The sequence below is a fragment of the Falco peregrinus genome, chromosome 4 (genome assembly GCF_023634155.1).
Source record: "Falco peregrinus isolate bFalPer1 chromosome 4, bFalPer1.pri, whole genome shotgun sequence".
NCBI classification, from domain to species: Eukaryota; Metazoa; Chordata; class Aves; order Falconiformes; family Falconidae; genus Falco; species Falco peregrinus.
In genome coordinates this window covers 28,617,907-28,637,129 of record NC_073724.1, presented here as the reverse complement: position 1 = coordinate 28,637,129, position 19,223 = coordinate 28,617,907, and the positions used below count along the sequence as shown (strand labels likewise).

Here is a 19,223-nt window from a genome sequence, read left to right as displayed (position 1 = left end):
ATTCTCCCCCTCTACTCCCCTCTTGTGAGACACCACCTGGAGTGCTGCATTCAGCTCTGGGGACCCCAACATTATAAGAATGGGGACATGTGAGAGCAAGTCCAGGTGAGAGCCTCAAAGATGATCAGAGAGCTGGAGCAGATGCTCTTATGAAGACAGACTGAGAGAGTTGGGGTTGTTCAGCCTGGAGAAGAGAAGGCCCTGGGGACACCTTATAATGGCCTTGCAGTACATAAAGGGGACCTACAGGAAAGTTGGGGAGGGACTTTTTGCAAGGACATGTAGTGACAGGACAAGAGATACAGGCTTTAGACTGAAAGAGGGTAGATTTAAATTAGATATAAGGAAGAAATTCTCCACTATGAGGGTGGTGAGACACTGCAACAGATTGCCCAGAGAGGCTGTGGGTGTCCCCTCCCAAGGCCAGGCTGGATGGGGCTTTGAGCAACTTGGGCTAGTGGAAGGTGCCCCTGCCCATGGCAGGGGAGTTGGAACTAGATGGTGTTTAAGATCCTTTCCAACACAAACCATTCTATGATTCTATGATCTTAAGGGTGTTTATCTACAGTGGAAGCTACGTGCTCTTTAATCCGTTAAGCAAGCAAGATGCAAGACAGAGAGAAAGCCATTCAGAATCAGATCCCTATTTTTCACAATGAAACTCATTTGCTCAAGCTCACTCAGTTGAGTACCAAAAATAGGTCAGCAAAAAGGGCTTTCCTTGAGCACTTCCATTATTCACATGATGCGGCACCTTACATAACGCAAATCGTTCACATCATCCTGCTGACTGTGGTGCACATGGATGGTAGCAGGAAAAAATTTCCACCAGGGACAGTAGTACCAAGTGTTTTAAAGGCAAAGTCAGGCTGAAGGCACCGATTATTCTTTTTTGATGGGCAAGTCTAGAAAACCTTAGAAATTTTTGGGGGGGTCTGATGAAGGGATTTCAATATGATTAAAAGGGCAGAGATGACCTTTGAAAATCGGTATTACTCAATGCATACCTCTTCTCTTTTTTAAAGATAGAAATACTGTCTTATCTTGACAGTCACAGTAACTTTGTTTCAGCACTTGGGGTACCCACCTCACCACCAGCAGCTCCATCCAGTGACCAGCAGTTCTTTGATGCACTCGACCAGGTACTGCCATCTTTTCTTAGTAGAGTATCCTTTGCTGCTATCAGTTAGCCTCAGTCCTGGCTGTTTCATTTGGAAACACCATTTGTGCCTCCCTTTGCTAATCTGCATGCATGTGAACCCCCTTGGCTGCAACATTGTTATTTGTATTGCTCTGTGCTCCCTGCACACGGGATTAAAGTCTGTCACAGCCTCCAGCTGCACAGTTTTTCATTCACACTGAAGTATTGCTTTTAACACTAATGGTCCCAAACTTAACCCCTATTCTTGGTCACAGTGGGAACCTCCACACATATAATTTAGGAAGTCACCTTTGAGATGGTGGGATGAATACTAGTATACTGTGACTCATTTTGACTACTGATCATATCACATAATAATTGCTGTTTTCAAAAAGACATGATTGAACCCATGTAAACAGAGCTCTGCTTCCCTGGAAACCCATCATTTTGAAAAATAAGCAAATCCTTTTTTATTATTATAGATAATATTTTAAGAAGAAGATATTTTCTTTCAGGTGATCTGGCATTACACACATTTAGATTTCAATATAATGAAAAGCTACTACATCCTTAGTAACATCAGACTCATGGCTTCTGCAGCCTGTAGTCTCTCTATGCAAAAGGTAGTATCATGATATATAGTAACAGGCAACCGTTTCTCTCAGCAGTGAAGTCTTGCCACTGATGGGTGTATTTCACTGTGAGCAGGAAGACTACGTGAATCTTTAGGACAGGCATTGAACGCTTCCTCCAACAGAAACTGCACGAGGAGGGCAGACAGGTTGAAGCACTGATTATCTGAGGATACAGGGAGTTATTCTGTGTGGCAGATGGCAACAGGTCCTGGTAGTGCAATCTTTTCTAATGCAATGACAGGTCAATGGTTCAGCTGTAAATACAATTTCTGGACCATCAACAATACAACCCAGACTTTCCTAGAGAAACAATAACCAGTCTGATCTTTGGCTTAAGAGATCTGATAGTCTCTTAATGTGTCTTGCGCTTTCATGAAATGCTCTGAGGGTTGCAGCACTATGAAGAACAAGACCCAGCAGAAGCAATAATGAAAGCAGTGACAGAGACATATAGGTTTACAAAACTGAGAAATTTGTTTTTCTTGTTTTGTAGATCTAGCTGCTAAATCCAGGAATCCTGGTCAGGTGTGATTTAACACCTATTTTTTCTCTCCCCAGATTAGCACTGAATGATGCAGTATAAATATTCAATCACCCTTCTTTTACACTGTCTCCTCTTGACTATGACTTTTAGATTTGCATTCACCATACACCCTTGGTTCAGTGAGCTATCCTTCAGCAAGTCAGGCTCCCTGTTTGAGAGGCTTCTACCACAGGCTATGTTGCAATGTTTTCCTCTGCACGTAAACATCCTTCTCTTGAGCCCGAAAGTACCGAGCTGCAGCTATGGTAGCATTGCTCCAGAAAGCTCTGTCTTAGTATGTCTCCTCTGTTCACCTCTCAAGTGCACATCACTTCTGTGGAGGGAGTTCTCCAGGGGAGATCAGCGTCAGTGCAGCTCCAGCTCTTAGGGCTCTGTAGCAGAAGTACTGCAGCGGTATGGCCCCTTTGTGTACTGCCCTGGCTGTATATATAATGCACAATATTCAAAAGTAGAAGAGAGGTTTCTGCAAGATTTTCTTAGGGAAAGGATAACCAGGCTTTACACAAAGCTTAGCTGGACTACTAGCATTTTGTGACTGATAAGACACGCAACACTGAGTACTTATTTGGACTGGTTTTGTAGTTGTATGGCATCAGCTTTCCAGTGGCAGTATAGTAATATCAGTCATATCTTCTAGAGAGACCCTGATTTTTTTCTTTTTATGTTCAGTTTTGTATAGGTGCAAATATTATTACTTCTATAATAGAAAGCATCCAGAAATGAAGGCTCTCTTCTACTGCTTGACATTGCAGCTCTGAAAGTGAACAATTTATTGCATTGCAAGCCCTCTATCCTAATTTTTGCTGCGTAACTTGAATTGTGGGTTTTGCTTTGATTTTGAAAGCTACTAATTCCCTCTACAGTGTACAAAATCCACTGAAATCATCTGCATCTTATAATCACATAACTTTACAGAGCTTGATCAAAGTCAGAGGCCCATTACAGCTCAAAAGCTGCTCAGGCGATGTTTTTGTTCTGGGAAATCAGGTCCTGAAAGATTTAAATCCTAGCCCCATTTTATTTAAATGAATACATTTTATATCTCAGCCACCAGTACCAAGCAGTGAACTGCACACTAAGCTCATTTCTCTCTCCATCACTGATTTTATTACCTCCACAACTCAGCTATAATCTGGATGTATCGGCTGCTATCATATTGCTTCTGATTTGCTACACATTACACTGTGTAAAAGATTTCAGCCCCATGGCTCTTCTCCAAGCAAATAAAAAGAAACCAGTGAAATACTTTTTTTCATTCATAGCTATTCATACCCCACTAGGCGGGTCTCAGGACATCACTAGGAGGAACACTGCAGGTTGACAGTTCAGGAATAAACACCATAACGATAAAAATGCGTTTCCTTATATATACCAAATTTTGTTGGAATATGCTTATCTGAAAGATGACACAATGTGGGATTTACTGTCATAAGGCATGTCTTATGCTCCTGTCCCCCTCATTTACCCTATATTTACATAGGACCGGGCTACCAAATATACATGCTCTTTCCTTGGAGGGTTTGGAATGGGAGTGGCACAAGCCAGCCTTGGGAAAAAGCAAGCATAAGGATGGGCCACAAGAATGTACAATATAAAGCTGCTGTTCATGCTGGGGACAGTACTACGCATTTTGTGGGAACATTTAGCAAAGAAAATACAAGAGAGTGCTGGTGATGCCATCAAAATAATCAGTTTTGCTGATTTATGACATCACTGCACATACTAAAACTCTCTCTTGCGTTCTCTTTCTCACTACAGTTTTACCCTCAAACTTGAATTGCCGATCTGATTCACTGTCCCGTAAGCTGATGACTCTTTGCTCCGCAAGCCATTCATGCGCCGCACGGACTTGATGTTTTCATTCCCAACAGTTATAGTCTGTGCCTGTCCCCAGAGTGTCAGCACAGACAGCAGCAGCAAGAATGAGAATAGCACAGCAGTAACATGACGACACACATACACAACACGCAAAGAGAAGAACGGCTCAGTTAGAGAAGACCATCATGCAAAACAATGTGAATCACTTTCAGGGCAAATAAACTGAGAAAATTGTGAGAGAGAAAATCAAGTAAAGAGATGCAGAAAACATCTCCTAAAGAGATGGCCTTAGTAACATTATTCTCTGTTTTGAAATTCATGCAACCAGATTCACGTGAAAAGTAAAAGCAAGCCTGTGCAAACGGACAGGTGTGTCTTACTCCAGCAGAATATTTCCTTGTATTTAATTGGGGCATTACCCATTTTGCAAAGACTCCATGCATTGACTAGTTTAGGATAAACACAGGTCTTCTGGTGATTTTGTTTTAAATAAGTTTCTTTTAATAGTCACCAGAATAATAATTCCCACAGCAGATGAATAACCACTTCCATGGACCAAAACCTCACAATTTTTGAGTGATGCCACTGGATACTGTTACTTACCAATGGTGGCTTCTTGCCTACTTGTTCATCTCTAAAGAAGATGTTGTATCCCAAACTGAAATTACAGACCCTATATAGCAGCTTCTGCTGCTGCCATGTTGGGTTTGGAAATAAAGGCTTCCAGCAGGGCATCTGGCATGTAGATGGGCAAGCATTTCTGCTCCCTCCTGTAATTTAATCTTGACGGGTATCTCAATTCACCTGACAATAATATTAAAGCAGAGAACAGCACTGGGTTGCTTCCCAGAGCATCCATCAAATATTATGTTAACTACAGAACATTTATTAGACAGATCTGTCAAAACACAAATGCCCTGTGCCATTGTTGTCATCCCCCTTGTAAAGGAAACCATTATTTGTGGCTTGAAGCACCCATGCAGCTCAAGGAAATATTTACTTCACCTAGAAAATGCATATGTACAGCCTAAACCTAAATGTTTCTACTGATACTGAAAACCAGTGACACAGACATAGGAAAGATGAAGCCTTTACACTTGTGGAAATGATCATAACTGGATTACAATTTAATGTTTATTCTTGTCTTTCCATTTAACAAAGAAAAAAATCAGTAAAGATGGACAGACTTCCTAAAAATATTTCTAGACTAACATCTAGGTTAAAAACAAGCCTTTCTTCTACATTATAGTCACTGGTAAAAAGTGATGTGATAACGATACTCACAAATAGGTCCTCTGTTAAAAATGTGAAGTTTGTACCAGTAACTAACTGTGAAATAGTAGCATCTAGAGAGGACATTCTCCTGATCTTTCTCTTTTGTAAAGTGGCCATGTTTTCTGGTTTCAGATGGGAAAGACACCAGTTGCTGGTTATTTAAAAGTGAGCACAGAATTGTGGATCACTCTGCAATAGGATACCCTAAGGAATGTCACATTTTATCATGACTAGATAGGGTAGCACTAGAAAAGATGAGTGTCAGCCATGTGCTGATGTCAGCAGATCTGGATGATGCCAAGGAAATATTATGGGTCCCCTGTCTATGTCATTGCTTGCAATGGTTCCTTATCCACTGGTGGGTGTCACATAGTAGCACAATGTTTGTAAAGGTACAGCTGCCCCAGCAATTGTAAGAAGAGAATGAAATCCTTGGAATCAGCGTCAAATATATTTTAATTTATCAATAACTTCATAAATAGCAAATAAACCCAGTGGCCAGTCATCAGCTTTTTATCAAGGAGTAAATCATTCAAAAGGAAACTTTAGAATGAGACTTTCCTGCACGGACAAGAACAACTGAGGTGAGAAATCAACTGCACGTCAGCATGCTGTCAGGGCAGACTCGGTCACCCCAAGTAAAGAGCAGCTGTACCTTGTTTTGTCTTCTCTGCCTTCTTCGAAGCCTCAGAAACTCCTTGTGCTGCCTTGAAACAAAGTTGACTGCTGCATATTCCAGTAATGCAGCAAAGACAAAAAGAAGGCACACCGCCATCCAGATGTCGATAGCTTTCACATAGGAGACCTAGAAAGAAATAGGACACAGTATGTTATATTTCAACCTTCTTCATAAGCTGAAGATTTTGATGTGAAGAAATAAACATATTTCTGCACAGCATGAGTTCCAGTTGTTCAGTGAGGTGGGGTTTTCTTTGTTTTGTGTTTCGGTGCATGTTCACAAAGAATACAAAAAATATGACCTGCTGACTTTAGGAAAAGAATCAGGATTAGTCTAACAAAATACAAGTGCTCTTATAGTCACAATCACAGATTACCAGAAAGAATTCAAATACAAGGCATGATACAACACCTATTGAAAAAAACTCTAGAAAGTTTATGGTTATATAGTTATCGCCTTTTTTATCTTTTACAAACCAATTATGATATTGATTAATTAGCTATGTTTGATACCCATAACCTCAAAGTAAACTCAGGGTACTGTATCCTATGGGTTCATATAACTTTGCTAATTAAATATTCAATCCTAGTTGCTTGACTTTTACCCTGCAATTTTATAAGAAAAATAAATCTTCATAGATGTTGTCTACTACAAATACCCAAATACCAGATGCCTCTGTTCTAATAAAAGCCTATTCTCATTCGAATTGACTTGTCAGATATATTACAGGACTGCAATGTCACAAGATTTTTATCATATTACCCACACTGATCCAGACAGTAGCCAATTAATGAGCGACACACTATGCATATCAAAAGTACATTGTCCTCCATACTGTATTTGGTTGCTGCCTTCTTTTGTAGTCTTGCAGTTTTTAAGCAGAGATCTTCTGATTAGGCAACAGCAGGTTGTCTCTTTTGTTTATCAGATATTTCATACAGGGTGAAATTAAAAACATCTGACTTTTAATGTCTACAGCATACACGTGAGGTAGTTGTCTAAACTACTTTGATATAAATAAATCAAGGAATGAAGATAACCCCTGAAGAATAAGCATTTCTAGGATGCATCTGAGCTGTTTTAGATGTCTTCTCTAGGATGAGATGAATAACATCCAAATAGTCTTCTTCATTTCTTTAAAGAGGAGCTTAAAACCACTGTCTAAACATAGACACACGCAGCTTTACTCAGTTCTCTAAATAAAAGCATCACATACTGCCACATTAGGTACCTAGCCTCCAATTGCTAATTCAGCAAAGCACAAATGTCCAGTACCATACAAACCAGTCCTCTGGAGATGTCTCAGATACCCAAGGTCACCCACTTCAAATGGCAGCACCATACAACTGAATCAAGATAAGCAAAATGAATTGTACCTAAACCCTGAAAAATTATAATCAAAGGCATTTAACATCTAAATGTTAATACAACTGCAGGCTAAATATTTCAATGCAGTCAAAACATGCAGTGGTCTGAAAAGAAAGAAGAAAAGGATGTGTTGTGCATCTAACACTCTAATGTTTACGAGACCAAATCTCCTTGGAAAACTCCACCTCTAGCCTTTGCACACACTATTGAAAATGACCTTGCCCTTATGATAGAGGCCACCATTTCATGGTGAAGGGAAGCACACATATTTCAGTAGGTTTTTCTCCCATTTGCCATGTGCTTGAATAGCATGCTTTTTTGAAGTCTGTAGAACATTTTTTGTTACCATCAAACAGAATATACTGCACTATGTGCTGCAGTAAGCAATACAAGCAGAAGAACTGGCATTTAAAGCATGGTGGAAAGGATACAGAGCTCCATTCCTGCAGATCCTGAACACTGACCCAGACATTTTAGAGGAGAAAAGTACTGTTATTCAGCCTGCATCATGGGAACATACATTTCAGTAGCTGAGGCAAAAGTGCAGCTCCGCAGTGCAATGCCCAAGTACAACATGCATAGGCTGAGATGGAAGAGGGCGATTTAGCACGCCATGGTGACACTGTGAATCTGTGCCTTTCAGTTAGATACACAGCAGGTATGCATTTCTCTCTTCCACACATAAACAAATTTTACAAGTTACATCTTTACTGAGCAGCTGTGAAACCCAGTGAAAACCCTACCACATCCCAGACGCTCTGTGCCACAGGCTGAGGCACAGTAGGAATCAAGTCAGTGTAATTTGTGTAAAATGCGGCTGGGTTTAGATTGTTTGTTACCTTGCTTGAAGGGGCAGCTTGTTTTCCTTTACAAATGCCCTTAGGAGACGTATTAGACATGCATAAGCAGCTGGACTGTGCTGCCAGAGACAGCACAATGCAGGGAGCTGAAGCCACAAGAATCAACATTTCTGACTGTGCAAATCCTGTCCTAGTAGGCTTAAAGCAAGGAGGGTAAAATAATAAAGGAAGCCCTGAGTTTGCCTTCCTGCCACTTACACAGTGCTGCCATAACTGACATCCACACAATTGCTGAGCCAGCTAGATTATTTTAACTCCAACCTGCTGGGCTGGAATCAGAGGATCACTATAAGCTTGACAGGTATGTATCTTGTTTTATTGTTTAGCTATTGCCATATCATGGCACAGCTTTAAATGAGAAAACAGAAAGCTATTGCTTCCAACAACACATTAAAAATAAATAAATGGAAAAGTCCTGCATTGAGTGAAAGTTGACCACTTTGCTTTCAAATCACTTTATGTAATTTTGTCTATGTATCCCCAGTGTGTACAGAACTATGCTGCTAAAAACCTAAAAACCCATGCAATTTTCTGAAGCCAGACTTTTTTCTTGCCACCCTTATCTATGCATGGAGGATGACATAGATCTGTTACACCAAGTCCAGGAGGGCCTCACCTGGTACACGTTTCCAAAGTCCTAAAGTGAGTGCCCAGATTTTAGACTGGCACTTTGTTATCTAAAGTATGCACAGTGCAAAGTTTCAGTGGATTTTAGGGTCTCTGTCTGCTTTGGCTGACTAACCTGTGTCTTCCTTTGACTAGGAAATGGTCATATCTACTAGATCACAGACCGATCTGAAGTGGACCTCTCCCAACCACCCCTGCTGAAGCTGTTCCATCTTCTATGAAAACACTCAAAAATACATTGGCTTGGGGACTGAGAACAGTCTCCTCTTCCCAGAGTGAATCCTAAGCAGTGCAAAATGAAGTCATTCTCTGTCTGTTTGTCCCAAACACATGCAGGAATTGGGAAGGCCCTATCAGAGAGTATTTCATGGTGCTTGAACAATTCCCTCAGTGAGATGAGCACAGAGAGGATGTAAATTTGATCTACACATTCCAGGTGAGTGCTATAACCATTTGCCTACCAGATGCTGTAGCTTCTCTCTGCAGTGTCTCACATGTAAATGAAATGCCTTTTTCTAGGGGCTCCTCAGCTATTTAAGAACAATTTAATAATTAAAATATAAAATAATAATAACAACAATTGTAATGAAAACGGGGGAGAGACAGACACAGAGAGAGAGAGAGAATAATAAAATCAAAAGGGAAAACCCAAACAAGTGATGCACAATACAATTGCTCTCAACCTGCTGACTGATGCCCAGCCAGTCCCTGAGCGGCTATGGGCAGGCCCCAGCCAACTCCCCCCAGTTTATAAACTAAGCATGATGTTCTGTGGTATGGAATACCCCTCTGGCTAGTTCAGGTCAGCTGTCCCAGCTGTGTCCCCTCCCAATTTCTTGTGCCCTTCCAGCCCTCTCGCTGGTAATGGAAATGGAAAATTCCTTGACTTAGCATAAACATTAGTTAGTAACAACTAAAACCATCAATGTGTTAACAACATTATTCTCATCCTAAATCCAAAAGACAGCATTGTACCAGCTACTGAGAAGAAAATTAACTCTATCCCAGCCAAAACCAGGACACTTCCACAGAAAACTCTCCACTTGGCAGCCTCTAAGTGTGCATCTCATTCCCAGGTTTTTATTTCTCCTTTGCACTGTAACAAGGAATGTTTCACATCATATTTTCAGTTAAAAATATTGCTGAATGACAGGATTGTAGGAGCTGGAGTCTGCAAAACTGAGTACTTCATGATATCATAGGCACATCCATTCCTTTGTGAGGTTCTTCCACCAACCTCAAAAACAGTGTTGCCAGCAATTTTTTCCCCAGATCATAGTATAGCATGAAAACTCGTATGTTTGCTCAACTAAAAAGGCTTACATCACCTGCTTTGGTAAGGGCTCATCACACAGTACTGTATCTCCAGCTTCCTTAGCTACCATGTCCATGCTCCATACACTCTACTGGGTACATGCAGGACAGTATATACCCCGATTTTTTTTTGATGTTTCATCTCAGTCATAGAATCATAGAATGGTTTGGGTTGGAAGCGACCTTACAGATCATCTAGTTCCATGGACAGGGACACTTTCCACTAAACCAGGTTGCTCAAAGCCCTGTCCAGCCTGGCCTTGAACACTGCCAGGGAGAAGGCATTCACAACTTCTCCGGGCAACCTGTTCCAGTGCTTCACCACTCTCATAGTGAATAATTTCTTCCCAATATCGAAACTAAATCTACTTTCTTTCAGTTTAAAATCGTTACCCCTTCTGTCCCCATCTTTCTTATAAACCCCCTTTAAGCACTGAAAATACTCACTTAACTTAAAACATGTTATGTTCATTTGTTTGGGTTTTTTTTTTAAAATTAATGTTAAGAAATAAGCACTTCTAGGACAAAATGCATGTAAGTGGAAGGTAGATATCTATATTATTGTCAAACAAACTGCACCCTAAAAATGCCAGTCTCTCATTTTTGACCAAGACTGGAGTTTTGCATGCCTATTTCAGGTATATGTGTCTGCTTGATATATGCCATCTTTGGTTAGACGAAGTCTGTGAATCGTCTCAGTTCCATAGTATCTTGATGTAATCCTAAGCAGAATACAGCAAAATAACAAAAGTTCCCCCACATGAGCCTATGTAATAGAGATTGTTACCTCAGCATTTGCCACTTTTCCCATAATTTTGCTTGCAGGACAAAATGCAAGTTCTGCAATAACACTACATATTTGGAGTAGACATTATCAAGCTACCAAGTATAAAATGAAAACTTAGTGGTGATTGTTTTTTTCAAGGGTAGACCTTGCAAACTTTCCTTTGAAAAACCTGTAGCCCCAACAGCACACTGGCTCCATTTACTTTGCAGTACTTTTAGACGTGGATATTTGGAGACTCTGCCTCGTTCGGCGTTAACATGTTCAGAAAGCACAATAAAATTTTCTTGTCCTTTTCTTCCTTTAAATAGCTGTTCCATTTTTTATTGCATGTTGCAAAGCTTCCCCTCTAATGTTGGCTGGGGGGGGGGGGGGAGGGGATTTAATGGCTTCCACCAATAAAACCATAAATTATATCAATTATTCAGATGCTCTGTATATGTTTTAGTGCCAGCTAATGAGGGAACTTTTTCACAGTGAGAGCTGTCTGCACCAAGAGCCAAGTATGATAAGGTTAAGCATAGTAAATGTGACAAAGCAACTCCTTTCTCTTAATAACTTTCCTCCTTTGTTATTTGGCCATGCCCGCTACATAAATAAAAGACCACTTTATGCTCTATACAGCACTGCTGTAGCATCAGTGACCCCAGTGAAGTTCCTGGAAATTAAAGTCCAAAGAGGATTACACTGTTCATGAAGGTCCTGCGAAGATTAAACCTTTCGTTTTCCCAGCTCTTTACTTTAGCATTGTTGACTCTCTCACAGCTTCTGGGTACCTTTCAGCGTATCACCATGTGTCACCACCAGAATGAAATATGCTTTTGTGGAGAGAAGCCGGGGGAAAACATGATCATGGGTCCTGCAGCTGAGCAGCTGTCATTTGTTGACATTTGTGAATCAACCCAAATGTGAGCTCTATTTCTGCTACAGTGCCAGCCTCCTGAGACTCCAGACAACTGCTTTAACTCTGATTCTGTCGAACAGGTGTAAAATAGAAATAAAGATACATCCATTCTCTCCTGGAGTTCTGCATTGTGAAAATAGCTTCAACATGCAGGGCAAGGTATTCAGCCTGTGTTAAAAAGTCATATTAACTTAATTTAGTTGATAGGATCTCAGGAAAAAATATCTTATACTTGTGATATGAAGCCCCAAAGCTCTCCTTTTGCACAATACCACATTCTAGGCAAGAATTTTTAAATAAGGAAGTTTTAAACTGCTGGGAAATGTTATGATTTGAAATTAATTTCTCCTATGCATTAAAAGAATCTCTTCAGGAAAAAAGTTTCAGAGAATTTTTCAGATGGGAAATATGGAAATAGAATAAAGTAATATTTTAAATCAAAACTGAAACAAAAGTTATATAAAACTACCTTCAAGTACAAGGTTGATGTTGCATTAAATTTCACTTTATCCTTTTAAATCAAAACACTTACATGAAATTCTGTTATCATAAAAGATACTGGATTTTTCTTTTCAAATCTTGAATTCATAAAGAAATTGATAGCTCTTTCCTGCATATCACCTTTACATAGCTGAAGCTGAAAACATCGGTCCTGGTTTCATCATAATTTCCAGGTAGATAAATTTCTGAATTAAGAACATGCTGTCAGAAGCTATCACAATGCAAGTATCTTCTTTTTCTTTCACTCTTACTCTGGATCTTTTTTTTCACCCAAGTGTTTCACACCCATGAAATATCATCATTCTAAACCCAATTCATATCAGAAAATGCAAATTACTTTCCCAGTCTTAAAACCTCCACCATTTTATACTACTCTGTCGTTGCAACACTTTCTAGTTAATTTTCCTTTACACTGTGCAGTTCTAAACGGTCACAGTGACCATGCAATACCTTGATGAATCAGGTCAACAAGACTTTTTAGCTTAATAGACAATATGGCATAAAACAAAGTGGTTCAGGTTCCACCAAGTTTAAAATTTATAGGTTTGATTGCCTCGTAAGTGTTCAGGAGAGAGCAAGTAAGCAACTGTCCGTCACAGCTGGCTTGGAGACCTGTTCTTGAAGGGGGCTGCTTCTGCAGGGGGAAAGAATGGGAACAAAAGCTTTCGTCTGCCAGGCTGTGGTAAATGTTTGCTTGCCTCTTCAAGATTTTAATATCCATAACCTTTCTATAATGTATTTTGCAATGGAAAAGGATAAGCTATCAGAGCTGCTATTCTGTTACTGGAAAATAAGCACCTAGTATGGGGCAGATTTTTGACAGGAGACAACAGTTCATCAGTGAATGAGTCCTGTGGTAGTCGCAAGTGTCCTTCATTAGCTCACTTACTGCATTGCTAGGTGGCTTGGGAAGACAACTTTATTTAACTGTATTCTATATGACACATTAAAAAAAAAAAAAAAAAAGTAAACTTATGTTCCAGATAAAGGAAAACCATTCTAGAGAAGCAATAAAATATTTCTTTTTGGCATGGGCTGTGTCTATTCATACTTTATGATCCCTCTTCTCCGCCAAGCGTATTTCCACCTTTGAAAACAGTAAACCCGTAAATACAGATTCAGTTATCGGATTGGTGAAGCCAAGACTGCTTGTTTTTCCTTCCCAAGGGCATATGAAGTATTGGCATATTCATCATGTGTCATTTTATGCAATCATATGGTGTAGTTGCCTTGTATTTCCCATTCCTGACAATTCATTCTTTCTGTACAGGAAACTTAGACAGGATGTACCATTTCCACTTCACAAGCCCTTGACTTCCTTGAAAATACTGTCTGTTTTTCAGACATAAATAAAAAAATATATATCTGAAAAATCGCTTCAGGCAGTTTTTCTAACCAAGGAGGTTACAGCTGAGAAAACAAAGGCTTGTGCTTTGGACAGATAATGGTGCCGGTGCTCAGTTTGGGAGCAAACTGGGTAATTTTATTATGCATTGATAACGCAGGGATGGAGGGTTGACCTTTGCTACTGGAAATACAGTAACATTAGTTGAAATTGTAACCATGGTTAAAAGCCCACTGTTGTAAGCAAGTGGTCAACTGTGTGTGGTACCAGTTTTCACTAAGGTGACAATGAAGTGTATGTCTCTTATATCTAGGCCAGGAGTTCAAGCCTAGCTCAGTTCTACTAAAGAAACAGTTAACAAGAAGGTACAGAAGGGAAATGCTGAATTATTTGGAAACAGAGTGTTCTGGTGGCCCTCCCCAAGAACTGTGTTGAGTTCATGCCTTGTAAACAAGGGCAGAGTGGAACAAGGATTGAGCAGATCCTCATCAGGGTGCATGAAGCTCGGGCACACAGACAGACCAAATAATAAAAGGGCTAGTTATTTCTGTCTGATTTTCTTTTTTTCAGCACTCTACAGAAACAGATTTTGGAGAAAATTAAAACTATGAAGGTGAGGGGGGGGGGGGGGGGGTAATGCAAATTCCTCTGTTCATCATTTATTAGGACATTGTCATCCACCAGGGCACTGCTGATTCTTCTCATTGCCCTAATCCTGAAAAACACTGTGAAAGAACAGGTCAGGGGACACCCCCACTCCTACCAGCTTAACCACATCTTCAACACTATATGGAAATAGGGAATTGTGGGTCTTGTCATTCCCCAGCCAGGTTGCCTCTCTCTTCTCTCCTGGTAAAAAGACCCTGGTTTAACTGGCCAACAAAAATGCACTCTGCAGTAGTCTTGCAGATCAAGAGACAGCTAACCTCACCCCACCCTAGTGTCATAGTTAGAGGTGGAATGGTTTTGTCAGATCCCAGACAAGCCAATAAAATCCGCAGTCTGTGCTTGAGCTGTCTCAGAAAGAAACCTGCAATACCAAGCATCAGCTTCTTGCACTAATATTCTGCATACCTCTGCTCTTTTCTCAGTCCTACTTTGTATGTCTTGTCCTCTTCAGTCTTCAAGAAATTGGTCTTGAATGAGAGCTCACAACCATTTGATTAAGTCTTTTTCTTCCTTCCGTCAAAACCAAAGGGAAAAACGATTCCCCTGCCCCCACAAAAAGCTTAGGACTCGCTGTGCACAGACTCCCTGCAGTTTACTACAGCATCTCAGTGCCCCACCAATTAATCCTTTGGGTTTGGCTTGTGAATAAAGCAAGGCAGAAAAGCAAGCTTGTGTTGGCAGAAATAAAATAAATAGTACCAATATTTGTGACATTTCTTGTGATTGGACCAAAGAAAGTAATCAACAGATTGGTGGAGTCATGGTGATCAGTTTACAAATGTGACAAACAAGGATTGATGTCCCTGCTACAAGGAAGCAGCTTCTTATTGTTAAGTAATTGAAAGACATTTATCACACAGCAACACCCCCATATCTAGCTGAGCTCAGTGCAGATTGAGAATCATATGTGGCTGCATTAAGACACAGGCAAATACACATACAGGCAGCCTTTGTAGCTAGATGGCAATGTCAGTCTCTGGTCTCATTTACAACATTTACAATAGAAGTTTCTGGCTCTGCCTAGTGAAATCAACAGATAACATTTCTGTAATGACATTAAATGCCCACTTCACTACTTGGACTCTAAGTGGTAAATTCTTCAGTGGATGAGAGCTTGGATAAAAACAATCACCAAGGAAAAAAAACTGAGGAAGATTAAAGAGGAAACACAAACCCATGATTGCATGATTGCTAGTAAGAACCTCTGGCAGGATTTTGAAACAGTGTCATTAAATTCATAAACAGAGTAAAATGCTGATACTTACCAAAGGAGCATTTATATTTAAGATTAATTTGAAATAAGAAGCCAATGTGGTATGTACCTGAGTACAGCCAGAATGCCTACTTCCAAAATGCCAGTTTTTCTGCTGTGATTACAGTTTTCTGAAATGTTTGTTGGGTTTTTTGGGGGCAGGGGGGTTCAAACACAGCATTAACTCAGGTTCAGAAAACCCTTTCATTTCCTCCGCAGATCCAAAAGTGCCTCAACCACCTGAGGTGAAAGTTAATCTTCATTCAGCTCAGCCACAGACATGCCAGATGCAGTTGTTACCTCTGCCACCTGGTTAGGAGAGAATTGCACCAAATTGCATTATTCCTTGACCTTTGAAGAGTTAACTGACTTAGTGCATGACTGTTATCAAATAACAAATCAGGATTCTATTTTTGTAGCAATAGGAACAAATCACTTCATGTAAAGCAGATAAGAATTACAGAACTGGCAGACGGCAGTGTAGCTACCATGATCAATACCAAGAACATTTGTACCTATACGTACATTTTTAGGTATTATTTTTTCCATTGGATAGCATGAAAATTGTGTTAAAGCCCAGGTGACTGCAGAACATTCTACAACACCCTCTCTGTGCTGTATTGCCTATTGTAGTCACAACCAAGCGAACCATTAAAAGTGATCCAATTCACTGACCTGAACAACAAAAACCTAAAATTAGAAAAAGGATGCCTAGGGCAATATGCCTTTTCTTCTTTCACTTGTGCTCTCTGCTATTTGTGAATGGAGACTTGATATTCTAATTCTCCCCTAAGATTATACTCCTAAATTCTGGGTTTGTTAGGACTTCTAGCAATGTAATTTGCTGGGAAAAGGCATTTGTTTATTTTATGACTGCCACTCTCTCTAGGTTAGAAATGGGTAAATTAAATCAATCCTTCAGTCAGAGAAAATTGCTTTACCAATACTAAATATAACATCAGACTAAAACAACTGAGAATGGGATGGTTCATTACATTAGTCAGTATCTCCATATGCTTTTGTCTTGACTATTACTTGATCAGTTACTTACTGTTCCTGAGCAACACATAATGATTCTTTGGGCTCTGTATTCTGAATCGCTACTTTCATCTGATTAAGCTGGGAGGGAAAAAATGCTTTTTTTGTAGACAATTTAAGCAATATGTAGCCAACAACAATGGTGCAACAAATAGATTTGTGTATGCAGTCCATCAAATTATTCTCTTTCCATCTTTGGGGGGGGGGGGGAAGTTTTAAAATGAAAAATAAAAATGTCTCTAAAAAATATCCCAATGCTGACATCAAAGAAAACTTAGGCTCAGGAGGGATAACATGGTCCAATTCTAATTGTAAGTGTGAGTGAGTCATATTTCACGTACTGTAAAGCACTTAAATGCAGAATTGAAAGAGAATGTACAATGAGAATAATAGAATATGGCAAAGGTGAAAATGTATGTAGAAAGAAATTGATGGTCTGAATATTAATAAGCACAAAGAAAGATAATGGGATAAATAAGGCAGGTTAAAGGGAAGAAAATGGAATTTAAATAAAAGGGAATGAACTGCAGCATTTAGCTAGATTAATGCAAAGTTTTTTGTTGTTTGGCTTTTTTTTTATTTATTTAAACTGAATCAGTTTCCATATTCTAAAGGGATCAGAGCTGCCACATTAATGTAAATGTACCTATCACACCCCCAAATCAGTTCAAGCCTTTAGGCTCAGAACCTCAGATCAACATTGCATTTGGTGAAACACAGGTTGCATGCCCAGGCTGTTTTGCAGAAGGACACCTTGTTCAAGATGGTGCAGGAAGCCAAGCGCTTAGTCCTTGCCCACGGACTCCTCCAACCAAGGACCCACCTGACCCACACTGTAGGTCCCACAAACCAGCTCCAGATCATCAGCCTGCGCCACCTCTTTGAAAGAAAAAGACTTGGACTGAGGGCTCACATTGTGCCAGCTTTTCGCAGACCCACAGCTGCTGTATGAAGCTACTGGCAAGTACCTCTTTCCCTGGTTTTTCTGTTCACATTCTTTGAAATTTAATGATCCTCTTTTCCTCTTTTGTAAATTCAGGTAGTACTTCCTAATCAAGATCTGCCTGTACTTTCCATCCAGGGATATCTGACCAATTAACATTTAACTGAATTATGCTTTTGATGTACTTGTGGAAGACCAGCCATGGAACAACAAAAAAAAAAGCAGGAAAAAAAAGCACAGGAACACATCATTGTAGGCTCCCTTTTGTGTTCATGTGGAACTGTCAGGAACACCTGCAAGAAATCACCAGGATACTCAAGCACAGAAGAGGTAGTCTCACCTTTCATGATCATTTTCTGCTGCAGACTCTGATTATTTGTAATAGCCTACTGATGGTCTGCTGTTAGCATTGTAACGTGGAATACAGTTCTCTCCTTAACAACTCAAGAGATAAAATAATCTTGATTTATAGTAAAAATAGGGCTTCACAGATTCTGAGACTTTGCTTCCAAGCAGAGTCCTGCACTAAGGCTTTGTTTGCAGCTATTGTGTTTTCCAGAGAATTTCATTTTCACCCGAGTTGTAAATATAAGTACTTTCTGAATCACACTGTAATGTTAAACTGTCTTCAGGACTCTCATACTAAGAGCTCTGTTCAAAACAGTGCCAACACACAGCAAGGCTGAGTGAAGTGATCTTCAGCCACAACAGTTAGAAACATAGTGCAAATATATTAAAAAATCAATAGCTAAGACCATCATGGCTTCTCACTGAAGGATGTTGGTGAAGATGCCTTCTAGCCACACAGTCTTGTGTTTGGGGCACATCTATATTTTCTTCTCAGCTTAACTTTGAGCAAAAATACTAGATTTTCACAACAGGAAAATCCTTTTCTGAAGGTTATTTGATTGCTTAGCCTGAAGTCCAGTGTTTTCTCCTATAAACTGCTGCCTCCCTCATCCATTTTCTAATGCCAGAGTGGGTGCATTTGTTCTTTACTGTCTGCTGCTGTAGTTAAAGCAGCCAGAGACTCTCCAAGGAACAGAAAATCAGAGCTGCACACCACTGAGCACTGACAACACTCACAACACTCTCGGTACCAGTGACTGAGGCAGTTTAAAGTACAGATGGAGAGCTATTTGCAGGATTATGCAGGCAACGCTCAGAAAGGCTGCTGTTGGCCCTGGAGGTTCAAAGCACTGCAGCACAAGTAAGGGGAATGGTTTTCATGTCAGTCTGATGCCGCATGCACAAGACTTGTTGAAGTCTGTTGCCCTGTAGCAAGCAAAGGCTTGCTGGCTGCTTGTAGGATGACTTCATGATACTGACAGATGAATGTTCACCTTACAAAAAGGCTGGAGAAATCCTGGAGGGAGCTAACAATCCCATATCTACCAAGCATATCGCCGCTGCTCAGTGAATATTCACAGTGAAGATTGCTCATCTGTGCAGGACGTAGGGAATAAATCACTTCTGATTCTCTTATTTCTATTTGCAATTTTCTGGGCTCCTGCATGTGATGTGTT

The 19,223-nt window shown here is 40.1% G+C and overlaps 1 protein-coding gene across 7 annotated transcripts in view; it reads right to left on the bottom strand.

Annotated features, from left to right (window-relative positions):
- The window catches only part of GLRA2 (glycine receptor alpha 2), a 131,567-nt gene that overhangs the window by 23,816 nt on the left and 88,528 nt on the right, over positions 1-19,223 (bottom strand). For 5 of the 7 annotated variants that reach the window (XM_027778985.2, XM_027778984.2, XM_027778988.2 and 2 more), the window contains exons 8-9: positions 6,069-6,218; positions 4,085-4,204 (exon numbers count right to left, since the gene is read on the bottom strand). In XM_027778985.2, the coding sequence (XP_027634786.1) occupies positions 4,085-4,204; positions 6,069-6,218 (270 nt within the window). The remainder of the gene's footprint in view (positions 1-4,084; positions 4,205-6,068; positions 6,219-19,223) is intronic. The other 2 variants (XM_005231934.3, XM_005231935.3) reach the window with 1 other exon arrangement.